Source organism: Cyclopterus lumpus, chromosome 19 (genome assembly GCF_009769545.1).
Source record: "Cyclopterus lumpus isolate fCycLum1 chromosome 19, fCycLum1.pri, whole genome shotgun sequence".
Lineage (NCBI taxonomy): Eukaryota > Metazoa > Chordata > Actinopteri > Perciformes > Cyclopteridae > Cyclopterus > Cyclopterus lumpus.
The window spans coordinates 11477604-11494394 of NC_046984.1; the positions used below are offsets into that span (position 1 = coordinate 11477604).

The 16791-nt window shown below is 41.8% G+C and overlaps 2 protein-coding genes across 2 annotated transcripts; one reads left to right on the forward strand and one right to left on the reverse strand.

Annotated features, from left to right (window-relative positions):
• The first annotated feature begins 1592 nt into the window (after window positions 1–1592).
• Window positions 1593–11732, forward strand: LOC117749140 (protein phosphatase 1 regulatory subunit 1B-like). The gene is made up of 5 exons (XM_034559362.1): window positions 1593–1721; window positions 7933–8016; window positions 9908–9983; window positions 11367–11495; window positions 11599–11732. Exons 1-5 carry the CDS (start codon window positions 1593–1595, stop codon window positions 11730–11732), a joined length of 552 nt encoding a protein of 183 aa, XP_034415253.1.
• Window positions 11733–14657: 2925 nt separating this feature from the next.
• Window positions 14658–16510, reverse strand: LOC117748978 (phenylethanolamine N-methyltransferase). Its single transcript, XM_034559144.1, has 3 exons — window positions 16336–16510; window positions 15698–15908; window positions 14658–15105 (listed from the first exon to the last, which is right to left on the reverse strand). Exons 1-3 carry the CDS (start codon window positions 16508–16510, stop codon window positions 14667–14669), a joined length of 825 nt encoding a protein of 274 aa, XP_034415035.1. The 3' UTR covers window positions 14658–14666.
• Window positions 16511–16791: the final 281 nt, after the last annotated feature.

The window sequence follows — 16791 nt, forward strand, 5'->3', positions numbered from 1 at the left end:
ATGTTCATTGTTTTTGGAATGGTCAGTGTTTTTGGAATGTTCAGTGTTTTTAGAATGAAATTGTAGGTTGTACCTTTACAAATACACCAGACACATCTTTAAGACTGAACTTCTCCTCCTTCCAGGAAAAGGCTCTCCCACCCACAACCTAACTATTAACTTCAACAACTCAGTGCTGGTTCCGACTCCGACTGCCAGGAACCTCGGAGTGACGCTCGACAGTCAACTCTCCCTGACTGCCAACATTACCGCAATAACACGCTCCTGTAGGTACATGCTGTAACATTAGGAGAATACGACCCCTTCTCACTCAGAAGGCGGCACAGGTTCTGGTCCAGGCTCTGGCCATCTCACGGCTGGACTATTGCAACTCCCTCTTGGCAGGTCTACCTGCTAATGCCATTCGACCTCTACAGCTCATCCAGAATGCAGCTGCTCGACTGGTCTTCAACCTACCGAAATTTACCCACACTACTCCGCTCCTCCACGACCTTCACTGGTTACCGGTGGCCGCCCGCATCCGCTTCAAAACATTGGTACTTGCGTACTGTGCTGCGAACAGATCGGGTCCGGTCTCCATCCAGGACATGGTCAAACCGTACACCCCAGCTTGTTCACTTCGCTCGGCTTCTGCCAATCGGCTTGTAGCTCCGTCACTGCGAGCTAAACACTCAACAAAATCACGACTGTTTGCTGTGCTGGCTCCTCATTGGTGGAACGAGCTCCCCATTGACATCAGGACAGCAGAAAGTCTCTACACCTTCCGTCGCAAACTAAAAACACATATTTTTCGACTATACCTTGAATAGGTAGCACTTAAATGCCGTAGTAGCACTTAAATGTACCGATAGCACTTTGTTGTTTAGCACTTTAGTAGCACTTTAATGGCACTTACGGATAGTACTCTGTAGTTTAACGTTATTGAAGAAATTGTACTTGCTTGATTCTTGTTGTTCTGAGTTTGGACTCATGGTTTAATGCACTTATTGTAAGTCGCTTTGGATAAAAGCGTCAGCTAAATGACATGTAATGTAATGTAATGTAATTACTAGCTTCCGTAATCAAAGGGCCTTTGAACATTGAATGACTCTCAACAGTGTTCAGAATCATTTTCAGTCCATGTCCAGGGAAACTGATTTGTAGACCACTATTTTAATTGCAGTTACTGCACGCTTTCGTCGTGCTGTTTTTCCGACGGTAACTGAAAGCATCACAAAGCTTCCGCACGCTCTGCTGCACGCACGCACATGCACACGCACGCCTTGCCTCTCTCCTCAGCACACAGCACAGCAGCCACGGTGGGAGCGAGGGACACGTAGGGACAGTGTGTGTGTGTGTGTGTGTGTGTGTGTGTGCGTGTGTATGTGTGTGAGAGAGAGAGAGAGAGAGAGAGAGAGAGAGAGAGAGAGAGAGAGAGAGAGGCGTGCAGAGAAGCGGGCACCGCTGTCAAACGCAACTCCAAAGAGTCCAAAGAGACCAGAGGACTGCTGGTACATCTATTGATGGTTCGTCATTTATCAGAAGTGGACTTTGTTGTGTTGTTGTTGTTGGACAAAGGTGCGCTCGGCTGTGGAGGTGACAGGCTGGATGCCATGGACCCGCTGCTGCCCGCAGACCCGGACGTGATGGAGCGAGAGGCAGACAAGGATGCGAGGAGGAAGATCCAGTTCTCCGTGCCTTCCTCCGTTCCCACCCAGCTGGACCCGCGACAGGTGGAGATGGTGAGATCGAGGTCGTGCGGTGGTGTTTGGTCCTACGTGCATGATGACGATGGCGTGTTGTGGTGTGACGTGAGAAAACGAGGTCAAGCTCGGGTCATAAAGCAAAACCGGTTTCAGGATCACTAGTGCGTTTTGTGCGCTGAAAACATCCCATCACGCCACTTTTAGACTGTTAGGTTCAAGTTAGCTGGCGTAATCGGTAAAAGCAATGATGCAAAATGTTTCCTTCTAACTTTCATCCTGATTTCTTAAGTACACACACGTGAGTGTCACCCTCCTCTGTAGCAATCAGACAGACTGTTACATAATCAGTCTAGCACGACTTTGCAGAACTCTGTATTTTGATGAGTATAAATATCTGTGGCAGCCGGGTGTGGGCAGCACTGGGATTAAGCTGAGCTGTGCAGCCTTAGTTTTTGGAGGCCTTAAAAGTGATGAGGCATCTCTGCCCTTCAAAAGGAGTGGAGGAGGAAGAGGAGGAGGAAGCGAGGGATAAAGCCCCGTTAGTAAAAATTAAAAATGAGATTATGTCCCTGAGCAATAATGCTCCGACCACATCTGTGAAACAAACTAGAAGGTCACATCATTAGTCATGACTCATATGGGACCTGGAGGTGGTGAGAAATGTACACATAGGTAAAGCCGTTATCCGACACTTGTGCTGAACCAATCCAAAGCAAATGCTGTTGAAACATGCTGACGTGGTCAAACAGGAACTATGTTGCTGAAATTGTGCAGTGTGAACAGGAATAATGTTGACCAGCATCTAGTCCGCCAAAGACAGACTCGATAAAGGTCTTTAAGGAAGCACAGAGATCCTTTTTGCATACAATTCCCCCAGCAAATGACAACTAAGCGATGCTTTAAGTTGATCCATTTCTTCCGCTTCATGTCTTAATCGCAGACTTCTCCTAATATCGGGAACTATTTTTGGATACCAGATGCAATATCCTCAGTTCCTACCAAGTTTTTGAGATTTCATGGGGCATCTAAAAATGAACTCATGAATCAATAATAGCTATCGGCACTCAGATATTTCTCACACATCTGTTTACAGCCCAACTTGCACTCCCTCTGGCTTTGGACTACTTACCCCTGCATGTCTTCATTTGCTTTATGAAGCAACACCATGTGTTTCTTCTGAACACTATTTGGGTTAAACCAACTCTTTCTGATATGTAAGATTAATTACCATTTTATTGTAATTTGTAACTACACTGAAACAAACTATCAGGGAAGGTATCACATTACTTTTGTTGCTCATGTCCATATTCTTCAATTATTAAGACCCTTTCCACATCAATGAATGATTGTTCCTTGACAGCATCAAGTGAGTTGAGTCAGTTTTCTCTATAAGATTCTCTGCCATCTCAGGACCTTGTGAGATTGCTGATAATCTTCCACCATGAATCTAATGAGAGTAAAAGCAGCATCATTCCTTGGCAAAGCACGCAAAAGGTTATTATGTCACAACACAGCTTAGGATACGTCTTCTGTTAGCCACCAACGCTAACTCTGCTTATAGGGTCACCTGTTGCTGAAAATACATGACATTTCCTTAATGCTTAACATACCAGCAATCTAGTTGACGGGACATACAGTAATCCAAAACATATATTTTATAATCCATGATTTAGGAAGCCTGCATGAGAATCCTGCTTTTATTGTTTCTCTTTGTTATTTCCCAACTCACCATCGCCGTGCAGGCTGCATCTTAGAAAAAACTGCCTAATGGTCATGTCATGTGTGATGAAACTCAACTGTACTTGAGAGAGTGTTTGAATGCAGCAAATCACTACTCTTAATAATTTGCAGTTACTTCTGGGAAATGGTCCTTGTTCATTCATTGACCCTGACAGTAGCTGATCAGGAGCATTTCTTGTTCCCCGTTCTTTCCAAACCACACTGGATTTGACTTCACTTGCCTCCTGTTCTGTAATCTACCACCGCCCTTCTTCGATATTAGGTTGGTTAATGAATTATTTACTCAAGGCTGACCACTGGAGAGTCTGCAAAGTTGCTGTTCTTCAAGGCCACTTTAAGTGCCAAGAAGGTTGGTTTCACATCAATGGCCTTCTCGTACAGCCCTGTGATGTCTGGTCAAGGGTATCTCATCCTTTTGTTCGCTTTTTTCGAAAGGCTGACGCTGCTGCACATTCCCACTGACAGTGACTTTAACCTGTGTTTCAATCAAGGAGAGACTGGTTAGATAAAGAAAGGATGCATGTTATTGTTAACACATGATATGAAATGATGAAGTGTCAGCGTCTTTGGCGCTTGGACTCTGCGGGGAGATTTGCAATTGAGGACCGACTACCCCGATCAGCAATGAGATAGATCCTCCCGTGGAGTCCAGGCCTGGTGGTGGCTGATGAGCTGATGGAATGATGAGTTGATGAGGCTGATGGATCCGTGGAGACTGGGCGGAGATGGGGAGGTGGAGGGGTGCGTAACAGCAGCATGAAAGGACTGAAGGTAGGGAGACAGTCATGTTTAAATGAGACGGCAGCAAGATGATTGGCTAGCCATGTCATTGTTTCCGTGTGCTTATTGGATAGAGGGGATCAGCTGATCTGCGCAGCTGGTGTCATGATTGACGGTGCAGGACGATGACAGCAAGTAAACAATAAGTGAGCATGCGTGAGGAATGATTGGCAGGAATGTGAGGAATAGATGGCGGGCTGAGGGGTATGGTCTTCCTGTCTGAACTTGCGCTAGAGCTCCATTTCAACAGCCAACAGAAGACTATATGGGGTATATGTGAGGGAAAGCCAAGTTCTTTCCAAAACACTGCCATAAAATTAGCATTGAAATGGCAAGAAGTAGCCTGGGAAAATAGACAGGTAGATAAGTAGAACGAGGGATGGAATAAATAAAACAAAGTGTTGAGAAGGACAAGCGGGAGGGAGAAAGAGGGAAAGATAACTAACAGAAGGCATATAAGAAAAGGGAAGAAAGAAAAGTCATCAGCCAAGGAGATGACTGATTAAAACCAAAGAGATTAGCTGTGGATGACTGAGGCCTGAATCAAGGTCAGCTAATGTCAATAACTCATTTTCACTGCTGCACAGCCAACAGCTCTAAACTCCACATAGGGTCTTATTCTACAAAAAGTAGGGCTGCACATATAACTGAAAGTGTTATCAAAATCGCAATATGGCCTGCATAAAATCGCAGTAGGCACAATATTTGTTTAATGGCAAAACGCGCAATTTTAAAATGATGTATTGTGGCGCTGCAGAGATGTCCTGGCCTGCACATCAGATTCGGCAGACTTACGACTTTTCCCTCAAACATGTCAAATAATATTGACTATCAAAAGATGTCTGGTTGATAAGGGTTTACAATCAGATGTATTGTTTTTTAATCAACTCTCATCTATACCTTTAGAAATACCTCACTGGAAAACAAAAGGTCCAATGGCAATACTGGGTTTCATTTGTCTTTTCTTGAACATCAAATCAAGCTCTATCCAGGATTATTCACAGGATAAATTGAAAGCCTTGTATGAACACAAGGGATTTATGCCATCACTGCATGGTCTGAATTTGTAAGTGGATATTTCTCTACGAAGGGCTCTTTAGGACACTGTGCAGTGCTGTTATTGTGCTTTTTAAACATCCCGATTAATGCATTGAAGTTGAATGTTAGGTAACCACGAAGGTCATCCTACAGTACCTAACAAAAATAAGGTGGAGGATTATTGATTTATGATGGGAGCACTATATCGGAGTCCTGTGCTGGTTTAATTCCTATTTCTAGCAATTTCTGTGGCGATGAGGGTGGAGTTGCTGCATTTCTAATTGTTGCTGGATAGTTCTCAAAAACACATCAGACAAGCACAGTTGGCGCAGTGTTTCGTCCAGCTGTCCCCACTCTCACTGGCCAAGGCATGGTGTGGTGTGACTGGTTGCACCAAAATTAACTACTTGATATGCCTCACTTTTACCAGATATTCTTTGTTATGCAGCCTGTAACACATTCAGTGTGTAAAACCTTGTGAATGCACAACCTTTGAGCACCTAACACTATAAAGCCGTAGGTCTGTTTTTAAAGTTCTGTGTTGTAAAATGTATGCAAAGGCTCATTTTAAGTGAGTTGTATAAGTCCTTAAATGGGTTTAAATGTCTCATTGTTTTGACCTTTCTTGTCATTGAAACATACATGTTTGTACAGGGTAAGCTATTTGTGTAGAGGCCAGTTATCATTTAGAAACTCAAATATCTAAAAGAAAGTTTCTGGGACGTGAATCTTTGTGACCCATCGACCCAAACAAAACAAAATGATAAAATGAAAAACAAAATCTGGTTCAATAAAACTAACCCAGCTCTGTGTAAATCAAACCCCCAATAGGCTCATTTCTAGAATCCAGTTACATCCTGCTCACAAACTCGTATTATCCTCACATGTAGCCCATTCAAGCAGAAGACATTGACTATGCTAAAATAACACAATCTGCATATAATGAGACATTTTAATCAATTCAGTTGTGCGGTGCAGCTTCACTGAGCCCCCACAGGTATCGACAGGCTTTTCAGACATGCACAACAACAACCGGATGAAAACACTATGTTCCCTGTAGGTGCTTGACCTTCTGGCAGCCATATTAACAACACACTCAGAAAAGGTCACTGTGTCTGAAAGGGCTCTCAAGCAGGTGTCAAACTTGTGGTTTTGTCCTTTGACTGCATTTGGTGTTGCGTGTGTCCGTCGATGTGTGTAAAACTAGGGTACTGTATTTAAATATTCATGTTGACACATTTTTAACCTCTAATTGGATGCCATGTAATTCCTATTTAAGTGTGTTCCCCCACAATGGGCAGCATATCTAATTCTAGTGCCTGAATAATGAATATGTATGAATCCAGGGCGCAGAGTGAAGTGGAGGCAGTAAGTAAGTTACTCCACAGTGAAAGCCGCCCACACATTTCATGCCTACACTTGGCAGCCACTTGTATCTCACAACAATCGTATTACCATAACACTTTGCAAAAGAGAGGGAGAGTGATGCATCTATTGTATATTTCACAACACTTAGTTATTGTTAACCAGAGGGAGGTGTTTTATTAGGTATTGGCAACAAAATGTACTTAAAGTAAAATGACTTAGAATGTATAATGGCCCCTGTAGTGTTGATCTACTACTATTATTTTATTATTAATAATATTAATAATAACAAACATTAATTATATAGCACATTTCAAATGCTTTACATAAAACGCAACACAAGTGAATAACATAATTTTACTCCATATTATTGTAAAGCTGTATTATATAATGGTCTTCTCACATCAGACTGAAACTGATGAGATTTAAAGTAAGTAAGTTTATTTATATCGCACTTTTCACAGACAGAGGTCACAAATAATAAATAAACACAAAAGTGACCACACATGGGGCCAACACATTACAACAGGTATGAAAGCACAATACAATACACAATAAAAGAAGACACTATAATACACAATACAAGAAAAAAAAGAAAATAAATAAATAAAAAACATTTCAGTTGCATAACTGTTGGTTTTGATGACTCACTCTTCCACATGAAGATAAGGCATGAACTGGAATGTAAAATCATTTTTTGGAGCCCACAGTGTGACCTGAGAGGGGACATCAGGTTGTAGCCAACAAATGCAGTAGTACAATACATCAGCTGGGGATCGTTTTATATTTATATGGCCCCTGTTTTATGTAAATTAAACTCTGAAAAAAGGTTCTCCGCCATGAATTGATGTTGAATGGCATAATAAGAAATAAATGACCAATATTTAAACAGTGAGCCACCCAGAACCAATCAGTGAAGGCAAGAGGGCTATTGTTTCGCAGTACGATGCAAGGTTGTTGGAGTCGACTTGCATCTGATGGTAAAATAACAAATTGGAGAGAAGAATTGAAAAACCTGAAAGATTACGACCAAGTGACATTTAAATAATCCAGACAGCCACCATCTATGACAACATAATCCTTCAGGAGCAATCTGGATGACATTATTTTAAATGTTGTTATGCAATGATATACATTCTTTTCACTGCACAGTTGTCCCAGATAAAAAAGGACCGTAGACATAATGCCAAGAACCACAAGTTAATAAAAGACTGTTGTCACACCTTGTTCCTATGCATGGGTCTGTCTGTGTTATGAGTTTGCTTAGCACACACATATATATAGAAAGCATGGTTTGATAGATTCTCTCTTTCTCTTTGCTAAGATTCGACGTCGGAGGCCGACACCAGCCACACTCTTCAGACTGACAGACCCGCCATCACCAGAGGAAGAGATTGGCCCTCACCAGGTAGATCAGATAGTCTGCACTATATGGCACTTTAAAATACACCAAACGAACTGATGAATCAAAGAGCAAAGGCTGTCTCTTACAATGTTCCATTACATTTCAATGACTTTAAAGGAGGAAGAGATACCGATTGGATCGCTGTCAATCGATGCACCAGAAAAAAACATGACAAGTTTGTGTTTTGAGTAAGGGGTGTGAGTTTCTTCTTAATTGTTTAACCCTCTGTTTGTTATCAAGCTTTATATACAGCATGCACACAAAAGTGAATGTTGCACTCTCAGGTTTGTTCTGTGGGGGTTGTAGAAAGGCATTATTGGAAAGGTTGTATATTTGCATTGGAGGCAGGAGTATATTAGGTGGGATGAGAGAGAGTGGGTGAACACGAGAAATCAAATCACCTGAGAGCCAATTCTGTATCTATATTGTGTGTGTGTGTGTGTGTGTGTGTGTGTGTGTGTGTGTGTGTGTGTGTGTGTGTGAAGCAATAGGCTTGAGGTCCAACATGCAGACAAGCGCACATACAAGGCAAGAACATAGGATGAGGGGAAATGTATGAAAGGCTGTGGTCAGGAACAGGCTTATAACTTGGACTTGGATGGCAGTCTGAACAGTCAAACAAAGAGGGCACCACAGGTGAGCAGACCAGGGACAGATATCAGGTAACAATAGATAACAATAAAGCAGCAACAGGTACTGTTAGAGCCAAATGTGGTAATGACAATGTAACTATATATTTACACTGGGTGGCGCTGTTCTGTGGTCCTGTGCTTGCCTATATAGTCAACCAGATCATGATTGACGGCAGGTGTTGGACCCCGGAAAGGGCAAACGGTTTGGACCACTGTGGGGTTACGAGTATTAGTTCTCTCCACCGATATGTTGGCATACCTCGGCAAAGAGAATAAACACATTATATTTACACATAATCAAATGTGATGTCAGCGAAGCGAAAGGGACGCGCAGGTGGAGGCTGAACAAGAGCACGTCAGCCAGATCAATCGGAGGGAAACACACCTCAGTAGCCTAAGTACTAGACTGGGCTCCTTTAACCGGTACAGATGGTTGGAGCCCCACTGACAACACGTCAAACTGGCATAAGGACTGGGCAGATGAGATAATGAGAAGCAGGTGTGTCAACAGGTGGATATAATTTAAGAATATGAACAGGTGGGGGTCAGGTAACCAGGATTGGTGGGAAAGTCCAAGAGTGTCTGGTGGGACAGGTGGGGAATGGCAGGTCTGGGAAGTCTATCAGAAATAGGCCTTTTTTCATTGGAGATATTTGGACTTGCCACAGTAGGAAAAGCACAAGTGTAAACAATGAAATGAATGATGACTGAAGCTGCCTGGATTGCAGGTTCATGGCGAATAGACATCAGTGCCAATATTCACGTTACTTTTCTCGAGGCAGATTGTTCACTGTCACTCTTGCTTTGAGCCATCGTTAGTGTGGTTATTTTAACACCTGTGCTACTGTGACAAGTCAACATGTCTGCTGTGGGCAAGGCCGCTGCATGGGCCTGGGATAAGTGATGGCAAAATAAAAACAGCTGAGGCCGTGGTCATGATAGAATCTCCACATCAGCATCTCAATATTATAAACGGCTGACTATCTGGTGGAGACTCAAACACTATTTCTTTCACTTTCCTTAGAATAGTTGACAGTTAAATGCAATTGTTTTGTTTCTGTTGTATCTTAGTTCTATTCAACATTGTCATCTTTGCAGCCTTTCTACCATAATGCTACTAATTAAAAATGTATTATTATTTGGAATGCATCTGTTTTTACAACACTGTGGGCTCGTGTTGGATATTTCCACTGACGCGGGACTAAAACATGTACTGTACTTGTATTCGTTAATCCCATGATTTGATTGCTCTGCTTCTGCAGTGGGTTCTGGGGGAAAATGGAGCCTTGAAAGCCAAACTGGTTCACACGTCAACCTACCAGCCACCCTCACTTAAAGGTAAATGCACTGCCTTTAATATATTCTCTGTGTTATATAGAATTTCTTTTTTTCTTTCAATTTACCTAGCAAATTACACAAAATGAAAGGATTTGGGAGATCTGATTATTTTATGGTAACTACCATTTGGCCTGTATTTGTTTGGAATATGTTCGTATCCAAAAAACACAGTGAGAGGCATGTGTCTCTGTGTGTGGGAATGTGTGTTATGCGAGATTAGGAGCAGAGACAGCTGTGAGTCCATTTTGGATCATCCTGGATTATAGGATGGGCTCACAGATGCAACATGGTTTTACACACATACACAGATACAGCCATCATCACACAAGTATAAGTACACACTATAAACGTTACTATTTGATGTGAATATGTATATATATATTATATCATGATTTATCTTCCATTACAATCATTACTGTTGCCACTTGAAATGTCGAAATTGTCTGACTGAAAATGTATTGGTCATAATAACAACATGCCTCTACATATGTACATAAACACACCATCTCTTCATTTTAGAAGTGAGAATACTATAATCACCCACATGTTATCAACTTTAACTTCTCACCTTGCGGCAGTGATGTTTCACTGTACAGCATGACATCAGTCGGGTGGGGTTACAGGTCCAACAAAGCACACTTCTGGCCACATCCATCAATGATGCTTTAACCAAAGTGGAATGGCCTAAGTTCTACCAAGATTTGGTTTGAGAGGGAATTTAATTAAATGGGGAACAAACTAATAGTATAGTTTCAGAGCTCGTTATCCTTTTTCATAAATCTGTATTGGACCACTGACTCAATCAATTTCAAGCTCATCTATTAATTATAGGTATACCAATGGCACCTATAAATATCTCTCTGTATGCAGATGACGTTGTCCTATTTATTTATTTTTTTCTTCAATCACGCCAGTTTCCTCTCCTGAACCTACTAAATATTTAGATCTATGAAGCGATTTGAAACTGACAACCCAGAAACACTTTTGCTCTTAGAGCTGCTGTAATAGATAACAATAAGTCAAACTGCATTGTGAAGACAATGTGACAACCTGAGAGGCATAGTCAGAATGTGTAGACATGTAGACAATTATCTATTGGATATGCAGCTCCCTTCAGCTTTAGTAAGAAAGGTCCTCCTGCTCAGCACAAAACGGCAGAGAGACTAGCTGGTAAACATAATGGAGCATTTAGCAGCTAAAGGAACAGATATTTTCATCAGGACTTGGTAGAGGCCTGCTCTCAATGACCAGGTGCACCCATGGCAAAAATAATAATATTCTATTTTGCCATTGAAACTTGGAATACATTTTACATAACAACTACCTATCCATCCACCATTGGTTTGTGTTCCTTTTATTTTATATTCAGTTTTGTATTTTCAGCTGTCCAGAGAATGGCCCTGGCCCACCTGGCCTCCCTAGACATATCTTCTGTGGACAAAGAGGAGCCCTCTTCTGGGGAGGAAGAGGAGGAACGTGAGAAGGAGAGCCAGCAGACAGTCTCAGCTACAGGTGGGTCGAACGCAACGGCCTTTCACATTATGGCATTTTTCTATTATACTGACATTTGTGCCCCAGATAGACCTTGTTTACTCTTTTGCTTTTTTTTGGTCAGATCTATGGGGAGAACGCAAACTTCTCAGGGAACAGTGTGTTCCTCCGGGGAGTTTGACAGGAAGTGCTGATCTGAGCCGTCACCACGGAGACCAAGAGAAGGCCAGCGAAAGAGAGGAAGACAAAGGAGAATGACAAAAGAACAGGGCTCCAATGGAGACAAAATGTTAGTGTGGAACAGAAGACTTCCATGGCACCAATATGGCCAATGTGTGTGTGTGTGTGTGTGTGTGTGTGTGTGTGTATGGGTGCACGTATGAGTGTGGTATTTGTGTCTGAGTGTGTGCATGCATGCGACAAATGAGTTCAATGTGGAAAAGAGAGCGGAAAGCAAATGGACATTGAGGAAGGTCGGAGTATTAATGAGCAGGAATGAGGAAAACTTTAACCTGAGATCTGTGAAGGAAATCACGTCTCGGTCAGCCGAGAAAGCCAGGGCTAAATAATCAGCCAAGGACACCGTACAAGAAATATGAGAACTGCAGAGAACTGTCACATTTTCTTTTGTTTATACAGGATTCAACTGAAGAGACTACAGGAGACAATGTGTGGAGAATCAGATTATGAATCACCTTTATCCACACGCATGTACAGGGCATGTCACATGATACTGGTGCTCGACCACACATTTAGAAAATAATTCTAAAACAATTAGAGCAGATGATGTATGCAGCTCAAGATAAGCCAGCATATACACCATGTTATGGATATTGTAACCACGTGTAAGATTCCATTTCATCTGTAGTCTGATGTTCAAAGTGAAACCATGTTTGAGGGTCTTGATGAGGTTGTTATTTATGTTTATTGTGAACAAGGTCCAGAGTCTATTGCATTATATGATACACAGATATGGCATTCTTAATTACAGCAAAATGCATACTATAGTATGATAAATATATGGTATACATTCATATTACAGAGCCAATTTCTATTTTAATTTAACAAAGGAACTGTATGGCTGCTTCCAAAGTTACAAAATCATCCTCTCAGTTTGCTTTTCTCAACCTTGTAGACATCTACGCGCAAGGTCAAGGAAATCAAAGGATGTGTTACACACGATTTGAGCGCAGCCACAGCAGACCAGATTAAATCATATCAGACTAATCCATCTAATAACGATAATGCACCACAGTAATTCTGGTTTGATATTATAAACAGCCTTTTTGTAACACACCGATTAGCAAGCGGGATCTGTTTGGGAAGGCAGGGATCACGGAAAGAGGACATCTTTTTTTCCACAACAATATATATGATGAGTGTGAAGGTTCATTCTTGACCTTGTGTGTATAGATGATGTTTTGTGTTGGTTGCTAATCAAACAAGTAGAATGGGCATCTGGTGTTCTGTGATTGTATGTAAACATCGATGCCCCAATCGTTTCTTTTCTAAGAAAAGAAAGACAAAAGACTTCATTTGGCATTTCACATGGAGTCAGCATGTAATTTGGAAATGTGGAAAAGTGATGTTTGAATACAGCAAATGACAGCAGACAGTGAGTTTTATTAAATGAAAACCCTGACTATGTTTTTGCACTTTCATGATCTTTATTCTTGTCCATTTGTGAACAGTCTTGGATGTACACATGTGTGTTTACCGCGGTTACAGTATGCATTTTCCTAAAAACCTTTTAACTATCACTTATGGCCCACCAGAGACGTGTGAGTTGCTGTCCCTATCTCAAGCCTGCTCTGTGTTTGCTGCGTTTGGTATTTTTCTTGGCCCCCCTATGTGGGGGTGTAACCTCTAGACAGTATTGCCAAAGCCCATTTTACTGTTCAAGGCAGTACGAACAGAGGAAAGCAACGTCTCCAAGATGCAAACAAGATCTCCCGTTTGCCGGCAAGGAGGCCACAACTTTGAATGCTACGTGTTTACAAACTCTAACGGGCAATTGTCAAATATTACCTTTAGCCAAGTCAGAAACATAAAAATAACACGTTTTTGGTCCATGGGTGATATCTGAGGAGCAACTCAAGATGGCAGAATACTGACACCTAGTGTTCAACACTTCTACTTACACAATCATATTCTCAGTTGCATAAATTAAGTTGATACCCTAGAAAATATTATGATTGCGTGGAAATGATATGCAATGATTCATAAAAGATCTGAGATAAGAAAACATCATGACATAATTGTTTTATCAGCTTTATTCACATCATCACAAATGAACAAGACAAGCAACTCATCAACCTCTTAAGTGAATAACAGCTAATCAAAAAAGAGGCATATCAAAATATACTGTTTATTAAATAGCTTGAAAAATGCTGTGTTATGATGTGATTAGCTTACAGTGAAACAAGCATTGGCCTCATCACATTGATCCTGTAGTTTGAACTGCAGGTGATGTGTATTTACATTTCTAACTGTTATGTGCAGCTCGACAGGAACACAGGACCCAAACGCCGTCAACGATGGAAAAGCAACTTTTATTGCTAAACAGGATTCCAAAACAGGATTCCAAAAAACCAGGATACAAAACATGCACACAAGATCTTCCACGATCTAGACAAGACGAACCGACAAAGGGGAATGACATGAACAGGACTTAAATACAGAGGGCTGGTGCAGGTGATTGGACACAGGAGGAAACAATCAGGAACAGGGCAGACAATCACAGGGACAGGAAGTGAAGAGAAACAGAGGACACGAGAGACAAGGACTTCAAAATAAGACAGGAAACACGAAACAACACTACAGATCCTGACACTAACGCTGAGAAAAGGGAACGTCTCCTTATTCACCCTCAGAAAAGACATTTACTGGACCAATGAAATAATATGATTGAATATAATATGGAATGAAGTTAAATAATGAAATCACATGTTGTTGTCTTTGAATTTTTTTTACTTTTGAGAGTGAATAGAATATTTGTTAAAAAAACTGAAGCACACAGAACCCCCACATATAAGTGGATATTATTACCATAATCATCACAAATAACCCCATTCTTATTTTGAATGTCAGCTGCACTAAATTATGTATATTAATCAATAATATTTTCATCTGGATACTTTCTATATTTTTAATATTGATACCCTTTATATACTCTTTTCTCCCACTTAACTTTTACTCCTTTATTGCTTTTGCAAAAAACACCCCAGACACATCATCGACCCCCACCCTCATGTCCTGAGGCAGTGTGTAAACCTCCAGCCTGATCAGGGTGTAGCCGCTTTCCTTCAAACTAGCACAGACCTGGGCCTCATTTAGTGGGACCACAGGGATCTTTACTCCAGGGCCCCCAAAATAGTAACTCTCTCCCAGGGCCCCTATGAGCAGGAGGTGGCCACCGGGCCGCAGGAGCCTCCCAATGTGGCCCAGGGCCCTGGTGAAGGCAGCCAAGTCCGGGCTGACGCTCTCCAGACAGAAGCAGGACACGAGACAATCTGCCCCCGCTGAAGGAAGGTCATCGAGGGCCAGAGGCTGAGGCCGGTGCACGTCTACGGGGACGATGTCCGTGATCACCTGACGTAGCTTGGCAGCTTTCTCTGTCCATGCTGAGGGCCTAAGACAATATCAACGAATCATCAAATTAGATAAAAACAGCTAGTGTAATTGCACAATGCAGTATTAATCTGCCCTATAGTTATGTATAATTTGTATGTATAATTATCGTCAGGTCTATAATGCTACCATGAGGTTAGCGTGTGTTTTTGAGTGGAATGGAAGTACTGGATGGATTGTCATCAAATGTTGGATCATGCTCCTCTCAAGATGAAATATAATCAATTTGCTGATCCCCTCATAATTAGGTCATCATTTGTTCAAAACAAACTATATTCTCAACAGCTTCAGATGTACTTTGTACTTTTATTATTGTCATTGAACAGGGATGACAAGGATGACTCACTGAGCAATGAGAGGCTCAGAATAAAACGTGTGACTTGAAAGCAGTTCCTTTTTTGCACAAGTAAAAGGAAAGGGAAGAAAGAAACTCAAAGTGAAAAGGTAACCTTTGATTGTCATTACTTAGTGAACAAAATAAAATAGGCATTATTTCCTGATGAGGATTCTATTCTCACAATCATAATTCTTAGTAAGTGGCATTTAAAGATGTCTTAAGTCCTCAAACAGAGTTAAAAGGGATCTGGTCGTACCGTCGTCCCTCCAGCTTGCAGACGTGCTGCAGGTAAGGTGTCCAGTCCAGGCTGCTGACGCCCTTGTCCTGGAGCCAGCCCCTCAGCTCCTGCCTGTTGACCTCCAGGAAATCTGTGAGGAGCACCTTTTTGAAAACCTCACAGCCACTCAGCACCTGGTACAGGGTGGGACCCGAACCTATGTCCACCAGGAGGTCGCCGTTCACATCGCCTGGAAAGGGAAGTGTGAGGATAAGTAAGAAAAAGGGTAAGTGGAGAGCTTTTTTAAAAAAAAACTTTTCTTAAACTCCAGTGGGTATCTGGTATTAGCATCAGTTAGCTTATAAAAATGTGTCCCCAATTCTACTTAATTACTTTAATCATTCAACAATTTCCTTTCAGTTATATAAAACCTTATTTCACACTGTTTAACTTTACCCCAGTTTCACATATTCTGCCATAACGTGTTGCACCACTTTGCTTATAATATTAAACTTTATAATTAAGTATGAAGTTGGGAGAGAAAAAAGAAGTGTTTGGACCCACCTCTTTAATCAAGCATTATGTTTTACATTTTCATAGGCTACTTTTATATATTGAGCGTTGAGTGTTTTTTTAATTTTTTATTCTACATTAGCCCCCGTCCCCCGTCCCCTTACCTTCAGTGAAAGCTCTATGCAGGCATGCCAGTTTCCACGGCACAATGCTGTCCTTTCTTTCAAAATCTGCCCTTGGTGGAGTGTAGTTATATTGCAGATACGCTGCAGGATCAAATCCCTGGTAGCAGGCCGCCATGGCTGCCACTCCATTCTCTGTTTCCTTTTCTTCCATCATTGCGTTTTCTTTGTGTCTCTACCTAAAACCCCAGTTTAGTGGTCGGCCTTCAGGTGCACCGCTGTCCCTTCAACCGCCTTATATACCTCTGTGAGTGCTTTGGGCTACTCTGAGTTTCCTGGGTAGAGATAGCAATCGTGTTTTTGGGCCTGTGTTGCTGCCTGATAGCATTTGTTCTGTTCACGTTCCCTGCCCTCAGGTGCTGATACCATCAGATCAGGGGGGCTTCCTCCAACACTGGACCCACTAATGGACTTTCAGGTCTCCCACCCACCTCTCAG

Excerpts from the sequence above, each read along its gene's own strand:
- LOC117749140 (XM_034559362.1), top strand. The coding sequence starts at position 1,593 with ATGGACCCGCTGCTGCCCGCAGACCCGGACGTGATGGAGCGAGAGGCA. Across the intron at positions 8,017-9,907 it reads AAGAGATTGGCCCTCACCAG|TGGGTTCTGGGGGAAAATGG; the intron begins GTAGATCAGATA and ends CTGCTTCTGCAG. Across the intron at positions 9,984-11,366 it reads CCAGCCACCCTCACTTAAAG|CTGTCCAGAGAATGGCCCTG; the intron begins GTAAATGCACTG and ends TTGTATTTTCAG.
- LOC117748978 (XM_034559144.1), bottom strand. The coding sequence starts at position 16,510 with ATGATGGAAGAAAAGGAAACAGAGAATGGAGTGGCAGCCATGGCGGCC. Across the intron at positions 15,909-16,335 it reads GCATAGAGCTTTCACTGAAG|GCGATGTGAACGGCGACCTC; the intron begins GTAAGGGGACGG and ends TTCCCTTTCCAG. Across the intron at positions 15,106-15,697 it reads TGCAAGCTGGAGGGACGACG|GCCCTCAGCATGGACAGAGA; the intron begins GTACGACCAGAT and ends ATATTGTCTTAG.